The 13,420-nt window shown below is 34.3% G+C and overlaps 1 protein-coding gene across 4 annotated transcripts in view; it reads right to left on the bottom strand.

Annotated features, from left to right (window-relative positions):
• Positions 1-13,420, bottom strand: part of CSRNP3 (cysteine and serine rich nuclear protein 3) — a 210,625-nt gene that overhangs the window by 70,941 nt on the left and 126,264 nt on the right. For all 4 annotated transcript variants that reach the window (XM_015110246.2, NM_001257746.1, XM_015110248.3 and 1 more), the window contains one exon: positions 12,546-12,716. In XM_015110246.2, coding sequence (XP_014965732.1) covers positions 12,546-12,693 — 148 coding nt within the window. In that variant the 5' untranslated portion in view covers positions 12,694-12,716. The remainder of the gene's footprint in view (positions 1-12,545; positions 12,717-13,420) is intronic.

Raw genomic sequence — 13,420 nt, 5'->3', positions numbered from 1 at the left:
CTACTAGACTGCTATCTGTATGGGGATTTTAATAGTCATCTTAAAGGTACCATCCCAAAGGGATCACATTAATGGTGGGAATTTCAGTCATATGGTAGAAGATATTTTAAGACAGGTAAAGCCTTTTAAAATATACTGTCTATATGCCTGCATATTCTGTTGACAAGTGGGGTTAAGCTCACCACAATTAGCACATACATGAGACAAATGTAGATATTAAGCTTTATAAATAACATTTCGTGATACCAGATGACTATCTGTTTTGAAAAATGTTCCAGGTAAATCATTCCTTCCTGTTCTTAATTCTTTTGTTACTTTCTTTTAAAAATTCCAGTTAGAATATTCCTCTGTGTTCATGAAATGTTCCAAAGTTAACATTTACTTATGGCAGCGAAAGGCAGCTTTGAAGATAGTTGTGAAAAATCATTAAGTACATAAATTTTTTTTCATTGTCAGTGGAAAAACATACACATACAACTCCTTTTTCCAACCATCATTTCCGATTTTTACTAAGATCTAGTTTTTAAACTGTCTTTTCCACAGTTCTAATGTACAATACTTTGAGTGCATTATCTGTGTGTGTGTATATATAGTATTATATACTATATATACTATATAATATATATAATACTATGTATAGGTAAATAATAGTATATATATGTTTAATAGAATATTTTATTGTATCTTGTAGATCCCACAAAAATGAAAATCTTGAATTATTGAATTTTGTTTGGGGGCTGGCTTAATTAAACAAATATATATATAGAGATATATATATACACACACTATTATATATATCTATATGTAATATATATTATATATCTACTATTATTTACCTATATGTAGGTACACAAGCATAAACTTTGAAAACACAAAGATGTCCTCAAATATAAGACTATAAATAACTCAAGCAAAAGGGACTATTGGAGGCATACTATATTTGGAGGGAAGAGGGATTACTAGAATCTGATGCAAATTATAATACTTTGAAGACCAATCTATTCTCACATTTTGCGAAAGAAGAAACAGGTTAAATGATTTAACCAAAGTCAGAGTAAATTGTAACAGAACTAAACCTAGAGAGAATATTCTGGCTCCTTGGCTGTGGCTTTTTCAATTACAAGAAATGGAATGAGTTTGCAGTGAAGTCCATTCTCACAATTTCAACTGATGCACTAGGGAAAGAAACATCAGAGCAAACCTACATATTTTTCTTCATAATAGTTCCCAAACACAAGACAACTACTTTACTGATGGTCAACTAAAGAAATAATATTCTGTTTTAATACCTCAGGGGAAAAATGTTATGTGGAACATATAACTGTATATACAGTGTGACAGTATATAGTGTATTTATAGCACAGAAGCAATTTCCATGGGTGATTTTTCTAAATGTCACTGTGGGGACTGGAGCTGAACACCTGGGGAAGATATGGGTCCCTACTTTTAAGACTTGGTAATAAATATGTATGAAAGGATCTCAAGAAAATATGTGACAGTGTCACTTGGCTATCACTGTGAACAAGATGAATGCTCTGAATGGATTTTTTAAAATTTAGTTCTAATTGATGGCCAAGTTTGGCCTGGAAGTTTCTAATGTTGTGCTAAAAGGTTCTTCTGCCCTTTCCTAATAGGAATACAAAATAAGACAGATACACAAAAGAAAAACGGTATACTATAAAATAGTTGCAAATTGTGATATGTCCTACAAAGGAAAAAAAGGGGTGAGTTGCTGAAAGAGAAAATAATAGCACAAAGGAGTGGTAAGGTGATCTTTGGACTTTCATCCCAATTGAAAGGTGTGTATATATATATTTACATATATATGTATATAATAGGGTATTTAAAACATATTTAAAAACTATAAACTATTTCATGCTTCTAGAAAATAGCATGTGCTTAATACCCATATTTATGGATGCTAATATTTTGCTATATTTATTTCAGATAGGTCTTCTTAAAATACAAAAAAAAAGTAAGGGAGTATAGCTAAGGCACTCCCATCCATTCTACTCTTCATCTCTAGAGGTTGTAAGCCTCACATTTTTGTGTATTATCCCTTCCTATGTTATATTTTTACTTCCATAAAAAAATGGTGCTGCTCTCTGTGTGTGTTTTAATTATGTAAGTACTATCATACTGTAGAGTTTTGCAACTTGTATATTTCACTTAACTGCCTATACATGTACATCTGGCTATTCAATTCAACTTATTTTCCAATTTGTCATAATATGAACCAACTGCACCTTATGCAATCCTATTCAAATGGACAATTATTCCGGTTTTCACTTTTCACTACTGGGTTTCCTCAGTAATTTAATCACCTGACACTCATGCCAGTGTTAGGAGAGTTCCTCCTTTAGCACATGCTTGTCAATACATGGTATTTTCAAACGCTTAAAGTTTTGCTAATCTAATGATATGACATACGTGAAATGATGTCTTCTTTCAATTTTAATTTCCCTGGTTCCTAATAGAGTTACACAGCTGTTCATAATTGTGTTAGCTTTTTTTTGGTGTATTATCTGCTCAGGTTCTATGTCTATTTTTTTTTTTTTTCTGCATTAGCTCTTCCTTATTTTTGCAATTCTTTTACATTCAAATACTAATTCCTTGTCATTTAATGATTTATAAATATCTCCTTTTAGTCTATAGCTTGTCTTTTCACTTTCTTGGTGGGGTATTTGGTTATATATTCAGTTTTATTTTAATGTACCCAAATATATAGTATTTTTTACACTTCATGCTACAGTATGTTACTCTGACATACATATATTTTCCTATATTTTTTCTGTACATTTTACAATTTTTAAAAAATATTTAGATCTTTATTTAGTTCATTGGGAATTTATTTTTATGTATGGCATGAGGTAGGGATCTAATTTTATCTTTTTTGTTAAAAAGCCATTTACTGGAACAGACTCTTACTTCTCAACTCATTTGCAATGTCTCCTCTGTCACACACCATGTTGCCATTTAAATGTGGGTCTGATTCTATGCTCCCTATTTGTTCCATGTGCAGACTCTTGAGCTAATTCCATGGGTTTTAAACTATCTCAGTTTTTCAAGTATTGAGAAGCTAAGCACACTCCTCACCTCTTCCTTATTCTTTTTCAAAAGAATATTTTTGAATATACTTGGCCATATAATATATACTATAATATACTTGGCCATATTCCCTGGCTCTTTCAGATAATTTTAGGATAAGTTGGACCTATAAATTTTTAAAATTTTTATTTATTTAGAGACATATTCTCATTGTCATCCAGGCTGTAGTACAGTGGCAATCATATGCATCTATATTCTTAAAATGTATTGTGGAAAACTTTAATTATATATGAATGTAAATAGTAGAATAGTAAGCCCCAAGCTTCAATATTTTTTCAGTCTCATTTCATCTATCTCTTTATTTTTCTGGGTTATTTTAAAGCAGCTTCAAAATATCTATCATTTTTTTCCGTCAAAATTTCATGTATATCTCTAAGAGATGAAGACTTTGGGTCTACATACTTTAGATGGAGGTGACCAGGGATGGCTACACTAAAGAAATGGTATGTAAGCTGAAACTTGAAATATGAGGAGTCAGTCATGGGAACATTGTTCCAAGCAGAATTTTAGGGTAAGGAAATTTGTCATGTTCAAAGAACTGAGTAAAGATCAGTGTGGCTGGAGTTTGGAGATGGAGAGAAGGCAGGAGAGTGAAGGATCAAGCATAGGAAGGAAGTACAGGATTGTGGAAGCCACAGTAATGAGTTCAATTGAAAGTGATTGATGAATTGAAAATGACTGAAAGATGCCAGGATAGAGAAGGGGCTGAGGCTTGAACAAGAGAGGAAGCAGAGAGGGCATCTAGAAGGCTCCTGCAGCAGTCCAGGAGAAAGAGGACGGTGACATGGTACAAAACAAATGGAGATAAGTGGAGAGATTTCAGATATATTTATATAAGACATGACTGTGGGAGAAAAAGCAAATATATAAGAAGACAGAAATAATTTTTAAAAATCTCAGTAGGCTGAAATAAAGAGCTAAATCGAATGTTACTATTTTTAAGGCTAAATGTGAGGTCCTGATCCTGAATTTAAAACAAATCAAACAAGAACTAAATGAACTGCATTTATATGATGTTAGTGATCTGACTTAGTAATGCCCTTTTTTCCTAGCCGATTCAAAGGATGTTGAAGGTAAAAACAACTCAGACTCCCTCAAGTGTGTTACACAGCTCCTGCATAAATAACTGCACAGCATCCAATTAAACAGTGATGTTTCTGCCTGGGAAAGCTATATATAAGCAAATGAAACCAGAAAGGTACATGTTAAGAATGCATAATTATAGTGAGACCCTATTTAAAACACAGTTCATCATTACATGTATTCAGATATGATAAGTAGTAAATCAGGATCCTGATATATCACAATGACACTCATCAAAATTATAAATTATAGTTAGCTTATAAGTTGGTATTTATTTCCACTAATGTTTGTGCCATGAAGTCTTCCAATAAATGCATCTTTTTTTTTTTTTTTACTTTATAAGGCTTAGTTGTGCTAAAGAAGACAAGTCTTTACAAAGCTAAATGTTATTAAACATTTAACAGTAATTGAACCAGCACCAGGTAGCAAGCAGTATACACAGTTAAGTTCTATAAATCTCGAGAAAAGATAAGATGTGTGCATAAATAACTCCAGTGTAAAATAGAATACAGTAAGTGTTGGAGAAATGCTAAAATACTGTTAGATTGTGAGTTTCTGCAGAAACTGGATCGTGTCTCGTTTACTTTTATATTTCCACCTACTAATACTAGTGTAGGGAATGGCAAGTATCAAATACCTAATAAATGTCCATTCATTCATCCATTGATATAAATACTTATTATATACTGATCAGATGATAGGCACACATTCCTGTCTTTAATAAGCTTACATTAACTCCTTCAAAACTCATTTTGAGAGCCCTGCCTATCAGGGTAAGACATGTGGGTAATAACAAATATGAATGAAGGGTGCAAGACGATGAGAAAGCAAGCTCTGCTGTACATGAAATAGGTGGTGAGGGAAAAGTGACTGGAGGAGACATGAACATTGTGCGCTTTGAGATGGTGATAAAATCTACCTGGTGGGATGCTTGTGTGGCATTAGCAAGTAGCTTAGTTTGAAAACACAATTTTGTCATTTTCTCCAAAACTTTTTGTAAAGTTTTCAAGTGTTTTGAATAAAAAATGGATATGGAGTGAAGAACATGGCAGGAAAGTGGTAAAGAGTTCTGGCCTTTAAATAAAATAAAATACTGAAATAATGGAGCAATTGGTGCGGCATGGAAAGGTATATAAAGACAAGCGGTGAGTGCTACATTGGGGAACACAAGAGATGAAGTTAAAAAAAAGTGGGTGAGGAGAGAAAGGAAGTGGAAGGAAAAGAGGTTATGATCTGAATTTGTAATACTGGAATTGAGTATCTCAGAAGGAGAATTGGTCTGGTTTGCAAAAGTCTTGTGAGTGAGGCTGCAGACATTAGGTGCTAAATGAGTGGTGGTAAAAGACATGAATGGAAGAGAAGTAAGGAATCCAAGTCAGAGTGCTCAAGGAAACATGCGGCTGATCGGTTCTATGAGCCATCACACAGCTACTGACATCACTCAGTTTGGTGGAAAATACTAGGATGGAAAGAAGGAAAACCATTGCCAAAGTTTGTGAATGTTGGTGAAATATCAGGAGATTCTGAGGAAATGGCAAAGAGGATGTGTCAAATGAGAGACTTGGTGAAGTTTTCATGGAGAAAGAAATATTTGATATGAACCTTGTAGCAGGTATAGAACTTAAATAGTCAGCAATTGGGATGAAAAAAGAGACATTTCAGTTTGAAGGATGGTCTCAGTAAGACCAGAGGAAGTAGCAGTGGTTAATTATTTCTGATTTATCATTACTGGAGTCCACAATCTTGCAGACAGATGATCTGATAACAATTCTATTGTATCAGTCAACAGGCCTTATTGCATATCCAAGTGAGTATTTTCCAAAGGACCACTAGCTCATAAATATCTTCCTCCACTCATAATTTACTTAACTCCTTTATCTCCAACAATAAACACCTAATGATTCAACTGGTCCATGTCTGAACATGACCTATTTATGATCTGCATGTTTCTACATATGATCTGCAGCTGGTCCCAGATCGTGTCCCCCAGGCCAAAGCGAATTAGTTCTTTTCCAGGCATAAGTGGGTGTGAAGAGCCTGGGAACCTCTTAACTTAATAGTAGATTTTCAGAGTCACCTTTATCTATGCTGCTTCCTTTTCTGCTTGGCCTTGACTCTAACTAATGATGCTATTTTGGATCCTGTTTCTTAGAAGCATATTATTACAGACTAGAAAGGATCTTTTGATAGCGTCATGATGTCCTACCTTCTGCTTAAGCAAAGACTTCTCCTACAACTCTTGTGTTGAGCTTGGTCTGAACACTCCTCCATTGTTTACAAAAGCATTGAGTCAGGGGTAGATTGCGACATTTGTCTTTGCTAAAGTTAGTTCTCAAAGTAATACTACAATGTTGGCTAGACATAATTTATCACTGTATCTCCAAGTTGTATTTACTGTTTGGAATATGTCACTTTGACAGGTTTGAAAGGTCCTAGCTCGGAGCCTGTAACATAAGATACCATGTTTGTTGAAATTAAATCTAAATCTTCAATGCATTTTAACTGCTTGGTAAAGAGAACAGACATGTTCCAGTCATATTTTATAAAGTTTAATGTCAAATCTGTTTTCTATTGATTCTTTATGTCTAATCCCATTATGAAATGTGGAGCCAGTAGTAGGGAAATCACACTGGGAAAAGACTGACTTAGGTGCACATGATGGCATATTTATGCCTTGTGTATTCAGAGAGAGAAGGGAGGGAGGGAGACAAGGAAAGAAGGAAAGAAGGAAGGAAGGAAGGAAGGAAGGAAGGAAGGAAGGAAGGAAGGAAGGAAGGAGGGAAGGAGATTGTATCTTAGCTCTTGGGTAAAGTATAAGTACATTTATGAATGTTAATTTCTACTTTTATAAAAGGGCATGATAATTGGCTTCTAATCACACAACACTTTTTGGCTATTAAATGAACTCAAGAATGTGAAAGTGTTTCATAAATTAAAAACATCTTAATTCTATTGTAGGACATCCACTGCTTGCATTCATGTGCAGTTTAGAATGTATATCCTTTTACTTCTTGATGTTTTCACTTCTTAAATACTATACATTTATTTGTAGAAACACTCTGTTTCAAGAGACATAATGTGTTCCTTTTGGGACTATGGCTTATCACATAGCTTCTCATTACTTATGTGAAGTGCCGGGAACCTTGAGAGGGCAGAAAAAAATTCTAGTTTCTCTGCACCTCTCCTCTTGACAGTGCTCGAGTACAGGCTGATTGGCTATAGAGCCATAGGGATTTGATGAAACAAAGCGTTTCACAGCAATACAGACTGCTGTTTCTACCTCAAGGGAAGTACAAGATATGACCTTGGTTGATGACTGGTAAGTATGCTTGTTGCCTAGCAAAATTCAGAAGCCCAAGACAAAAGCCATAATGACCTTATTGATTTATATTTTGAAGCTTTTATTACCATAATGTGGTATGCTACAAATTGGATATTTTAACAGAAAGCTTACAATAGCATGGAATTTTCTACTACCATAGCTGTTGACACATACCAAACAATCTTATCAATTTCTGTATTTATAATGACAACAAAATGATACGTTACACAACATGTTAGTGCTTACGAAACATGGGGTACATGAGACAGATTAGCCCAAGATGAGTGAGATTTAAATAAGGGCAACCACATTTTAAAGAATCACAATGTAAAATTAAATTATTTATTAATGCTACACAAATTTGATAGTCTTAAAAAATCCTTCTTTACTATAAGACAAGTAATCATTTTTAAGTAAAAAATTTTAAAGAAATAGGATTTATCAATAATAACATTTCTGAAAGTTTGTAACCATTGATTCACATCCAACAAAACCATTGCAGAGAAGCCCATACCTTAATCTAGACATATAATATATATAAATAAAAGCCCATACCTTAATCTAGACATATAATAAATAAAAAATGTCCTAAAAATTTATATATCAATTTTTGGACTAGCAAATAATCTGAAATACATTTCTAGAAACAAGAAACTCTTTCAGCTACTCCTCTCACACTGGCTGAAAATGCTTAGATCACAGGATGGGCACGGTGGCTCACGCCTGTAATCCTGACACTTTGGGAGGCTGAGACAGGGGGATTGTTAGAGCCCAGTAGTTTGAGACCAGTCTGGGCAACATACGAAACTCCATCTCTACAAAAAAATACAAAAATTGGCCCAGTGCAGTGGTGTGCACCTGTGGTCCCAGCTACCTGGGTGACAGTGAGACACTGTCTCAAAACAAACAAACCAAAAAACCTCGGATCTTTTCTTTACTCTTTCTTTCTTCTTTCTTTTTTCCTCTTTCTTTCTTTTCCTTCCTTCCTTTCTTCTTTCTTTTTTTCCTCTTTCTTTCCCTCACCTACCCACCTCCCTCCCTCCCTCCCTCCCTCCCTCCCTCCCTCCCTTTCTTCCTTCCTTCCTTCCTTCCTTCCTTCCTTCCTTCCTTCCTTCCTTCCTTCCTTCCTTCTCTCTCTCTCTCTTTCTTTCTTTCGGTTTTGGTTTTGGTTTGTTTTGAGACAGGATCTTGCTCTGTCACCCAGGCTTGAGTGTAGTGGTGCAATCATTGCTCACTGCAGCCTCAACCTCCTGGGCTCAAGCGATTCTCCCAAGTAGCTGGGACCACAGGCATGCACCACCATACTTTGCTATTTTTCTTTTTAATTTTTTTAGAGGTGGGAATTTGAGACCCAGGCTGGTCTCAAATGCCTGAGCTCAAGCAATCCTCCTGCCTCATGCTCCCAAATTGCTGGGATTACAGTCATGAGCCACTGTGCCCAACCTTTCAGATCTTTTCTACAACAAATATTCCAGGTAGAAATTTTGTCTTTTGATACTTTACTATTTTTTCCCACTTTATGTCTCTCTTTGTAATGTAAATATAGTGAAAAAAGCACTATTAAATGAAAAGGGCACTTTTTATTAAATCATTTCTTTAATTTTTAAAAAAGTATGAAAAATCTCTGCCAGATTATACTAAATACAAAGCTAAAACAGCATGTTAGTAAACTAACCATTGCCACGACCACTGATATTAAATGATGTGCTGAAACACTTCAATGACTTCTTAGACATTGTAAAATAAGTCTACTTTCTTCAATGAAAAAAATAATCTCGTTGAACATAACTTATAAGAAAGTTTATATTTGCTGACTAATATATACCTTAGCTCATCTTGCCATTTCAATCTGCTGTTTTGCAAACATAAACACAATGTGAACTACAGTTATAATTTTTAGCAGTTTAAGTTGGACACTTTGTTGTGAGAACATATATAAAATTAACAGAAATAAAAGTTAATAAATATAAAAATTCATCCATAATTTTAATTCCTCAACAAATCAAATTGTTTCCAATTTTTAGGGCACCTTACCATTCTTTACCTTTGAGCATGCACAGACTTAGACTTTGCCTGATGGTACAGATAAAATATTGTGTTCTGCTTTTCTTAGTTATCATTATTTCACAAACATTGTACATATTGCCAAAAGGTCTTCATAGCTATCATGAAAATAAATTAATTGAATGAGTTACCGTAACTTAATGGATTCTTAATAGAACCTCATTCTTAGGTTACCTTTCTCTCTCTCCTCCCCAACTCCTCTTTTTTGGGACTACTGTCAACCACAAATATTTTCATTTATACAGTTTTCACCTTGTTTTTAATGTTTCTCTCTTCAGATAAATTCTCTGAAGTAGAGACTTATGAACGCTTTTATGGCTCTTGTATTTCCGAAATGCTTTCTAAATATCACTACCATTAATGGCAACGTGTGTGCCTACAATTTGTACTGCAAGCTTCACCAGCACTTGGGTATTTGTATTTTTTATTGGAGAAATGAGTAGTGATTTCAGGGATGAAGTCTCTGTGATTTCATACTAATGAAATCTCATCAGCATTTTTTAATCTGCCTTTTTGTTACTGTTGTTGTTAAATGCTTTAAAATATTTGCTAATTGTATTTCCTACTACATGGATTTTCTTTGGAGATATGTGTCTTTGTGTTTATCTCAAGAAATTACATGTACTTTTGCTATACTCCATCCAGAAAATAATGCAAATATTTTTTCCAATATAAACTGTTTTACTTTGGGTTTTTTTTTTTAATAACAGATAAGTTTAATACTTTTACATCATTAAATATATTAAGTATTTTTCAATGTGATTATTTCTTCTTCTCATATCAAAGTTCATATAGTGATTCTACTAAATGTCTGGCAAAATGCAACTTTCCTTATTATTAAAAAAAATTATCCATGTAATCTATCTGGTATTTTGGCATATGTTGTGAGATGTGAGTCTAAATCACTTCTTTTTCAAATTTCCTAATACCACAACCATTTCTTAAATAGTCTTTCCCTTTCTCATTGTCTTATAATGTTATTTTCTTATATATAAAATTTTCATATATAACATGTTAAAATTTTCTATGCATTCCTAGATAGGGCACATTAGAAATGCCTGGGCACGCTGGCCAGTTGAAGATTTTGTTTTGGTTTTACTCTCATATTTGTAAATTAATGTTGAAACCATTAATATCCAGACCTTTATATCCAGAAACATAATCGGCCTCTTCACTAATTAAGTCTTCCTTTATAACCACGAGAAATAACATTTTAAAAATATGTCCAATATTATATAATAAAGGGGCAGAGTAAGACCATGCAAAAGGTAGAGGCTATGTAGTAGGACATGTATATATATCTAGGCTCAACTCCTGTGTAACCTTGTGCCAGATGCTTACAAAAGCTTTTTTCATGTATATTACCTCACTTGCTCTGTTTGATCTTTGCAATACCCTGTGAGATAATGTGTTATTATCACTACAGGTATTAAGACCCAAAGCATAAACACATCTCTTGAGTCAAAAGCACAAGCTCATTGCATACCATCATGATATATGTAAATGTAGTTGTAGACCACCTACATCGCACAATAACTTTGTCCCTGAATATTTTATAAATTTTTTGCTATAATAATTGCAATCATCTTTTCATCATATTGTCTAATTAGTTGTGCTTGCCTAATGGTATGCTATTGATTTTACTATATTTATTTCGTGTTCAACCGCTATTGAGTTCCTTATTACCTCTTTAAAATATGTTTAAATCATTCAGTTTTTTTGAGTTGCTACATTGCCAATGTCAATTCTTTGTTATAGAATCATATATTAATAACATTAACTAATTGGAAAGTAAAAAACTAAGACCAGTTATCTGTCATGATATTAAGACATATTAAAATCTTCCTGTTTAAGAAATATAAATTTTAAAAAGATTATTTAACTATTGCTAGTCAGTTTCCTTTAGACTATAGATTACATTATCTTAAGAATTTTTCATATCAGTCCTTCAAACCTCCCTTTATCTTGTCTGACAGAAGGGCTGACATTACAATGTGGCAAAAAAAAAAAAAAATAATAATAATAAAAGAATCAAAAAGAAAGCATAGGCTGGGCACGGTGGCTCACACCTGTAATCCCAGCACTTTGGGAGGCTGAGGTGGGTGGATCACCGGAGGTCAGGAGTTTGAGATCAGCCTGACCAATATGGCAAAACCCCGTCTATACTAAAAATACAAAAAAACCCAAAAAAATACAAAAAATAAAATAAAATAATAAAATAATTAGCTAGGTGTGGTGATATGCACCTGCAGTCCCAGCTACTCTGGTGGCTGAGACAGGAGAATCACTTGAACTTGGGAGGAGGGGGTTGGCGTGAGCCGAGTTCACGCCACTGCACCCCAGCCTGGGCGACAGAGCGAGGCTCCATCTAAAAAAAAAACTTAAAAATACAATAAATAAAGCATAGGTTTTTTTTTCTTGTTGGGCTTTAAATACTGGAGAAGAGAGACTAGAGGAATTACTAGGAAAGAGCCATTAGACTGCACACACTTGCACATTTGGGAGAGACTTGCTGCTTTCACATTTCTTCTTAATCCCTGGCTGCCTAAACTCCTTCTCATCATAATCTAGACTCTCCATTCCTTAATAATGCCTTTTAAAATGTTTTCTCCCAGAACATCATTTCAATTATTGAAAGGATACTTTTCTTGAAACTGGATTTATTCTTTGTCTTCCCCCATCTATTCCCAGAGTATTAGGTGTTTACTTGGAAAAGTATTATTAATGAAATGTGATCTTTAAATTCAATCAGTTAATTAACACAGTCAAATAATCCACTGCAAAAAGTATTCTAAATAAAGGAAGCTACTGAGTCCCCTGAAAAATATTTCATTTTTGGGTAAATGTTTTTGTATTTGGTTGATGGGAAATATATATATAGCTAGCATTAAAGGTAAAAATAAAAATGACACAATTAGTTTTGCTATAGAACCAGACAATTAACTTCAGTTCTCATTTCAGTACTCACGGGTAAAATGACTAGAAGTGGATGGATTGACACTGTCCCCACTGTCAGCACTTTCACTGCTGGAAACTTCATCATCCGATTCCCTCACAGAGGAGCAGGGTGAGGAGCCGTCAACTTCTTCAAACTTCCTCTTTAAAATTCCACTCATAGCTGCAGCGCTGTCACATGTACCTGTAACAGGAACGAGAGCAACAGAGCATTGAAATATTTGACCGCTGAACGTGTAGCCAAGGTCTCCAGAGTCATTTTTATGTGGCTTTTTATGCATGAGCTGAGCTATAGCTTTCCCTTGAAAGGATCTTTAGCAGATTTTTTTTTCTATTTTCAAATTAACGAAAATAAGATTAAATTAAATATCAGTATTTAACCATTTGATTACCAAAAGGTTTTTGTATTTTGAGACATAGTTCATTTTAATGTAACATCATTATTTCTTTTTATTGGCAAATTGAGAAAATCCATCTGAGTCCAAGAAAATCTATAAAGAAAAATAATGCCAATGTCTCCACAAGTCCTTGATTACAACATTATATGAAATTCAGCTGGAAGGAACACAAAAAAGTATGCACGACCTTTGTACTGAAGTTCTAAAATTCAAGAAACCTAATTAACTGAGCACAATGAAGCATATAAAAACAGTTCTAAATTTCAGGTAGTTTCCATTTCAGTATTGCAATGGGTGACATACGTCCCCATGCTACCTGCTTGCTGAAGCCCTTGCCACTTTTTTTTTTTTTTTTTTTTTTTTTAGAGGGAGTCTCGGTCTGTCGCCCAGGCTGGAGTGCAGTGGCCGGATCTCAGCTCACTGCAAGCTCTGCCTCTCGGGTTTACGCCATTCTCCTGCCTCAGCCTCCTGAGTAGCTGGGACTACAGGC

Source organism: Macaca mulatta, chromosome 12, assembly GCF_049350105.2.
Source record: "Macaca mulatta isolate MMU2019108-1 chromosome 12, T2T-MMU8v2.0, whole genome shotgun sequence".
In the NCBI taxonomy this organism is placed as follows: Eukaryota; Metazoa; Chordata; class Mammalia; order Primates; family Cercopithecidae; genus Macaca; species Macaca mulatta.
Note: the sequence above shows the minus strand (reverse complement) of the source record. Positions and strands in the feature narration are given on the sequence as shown.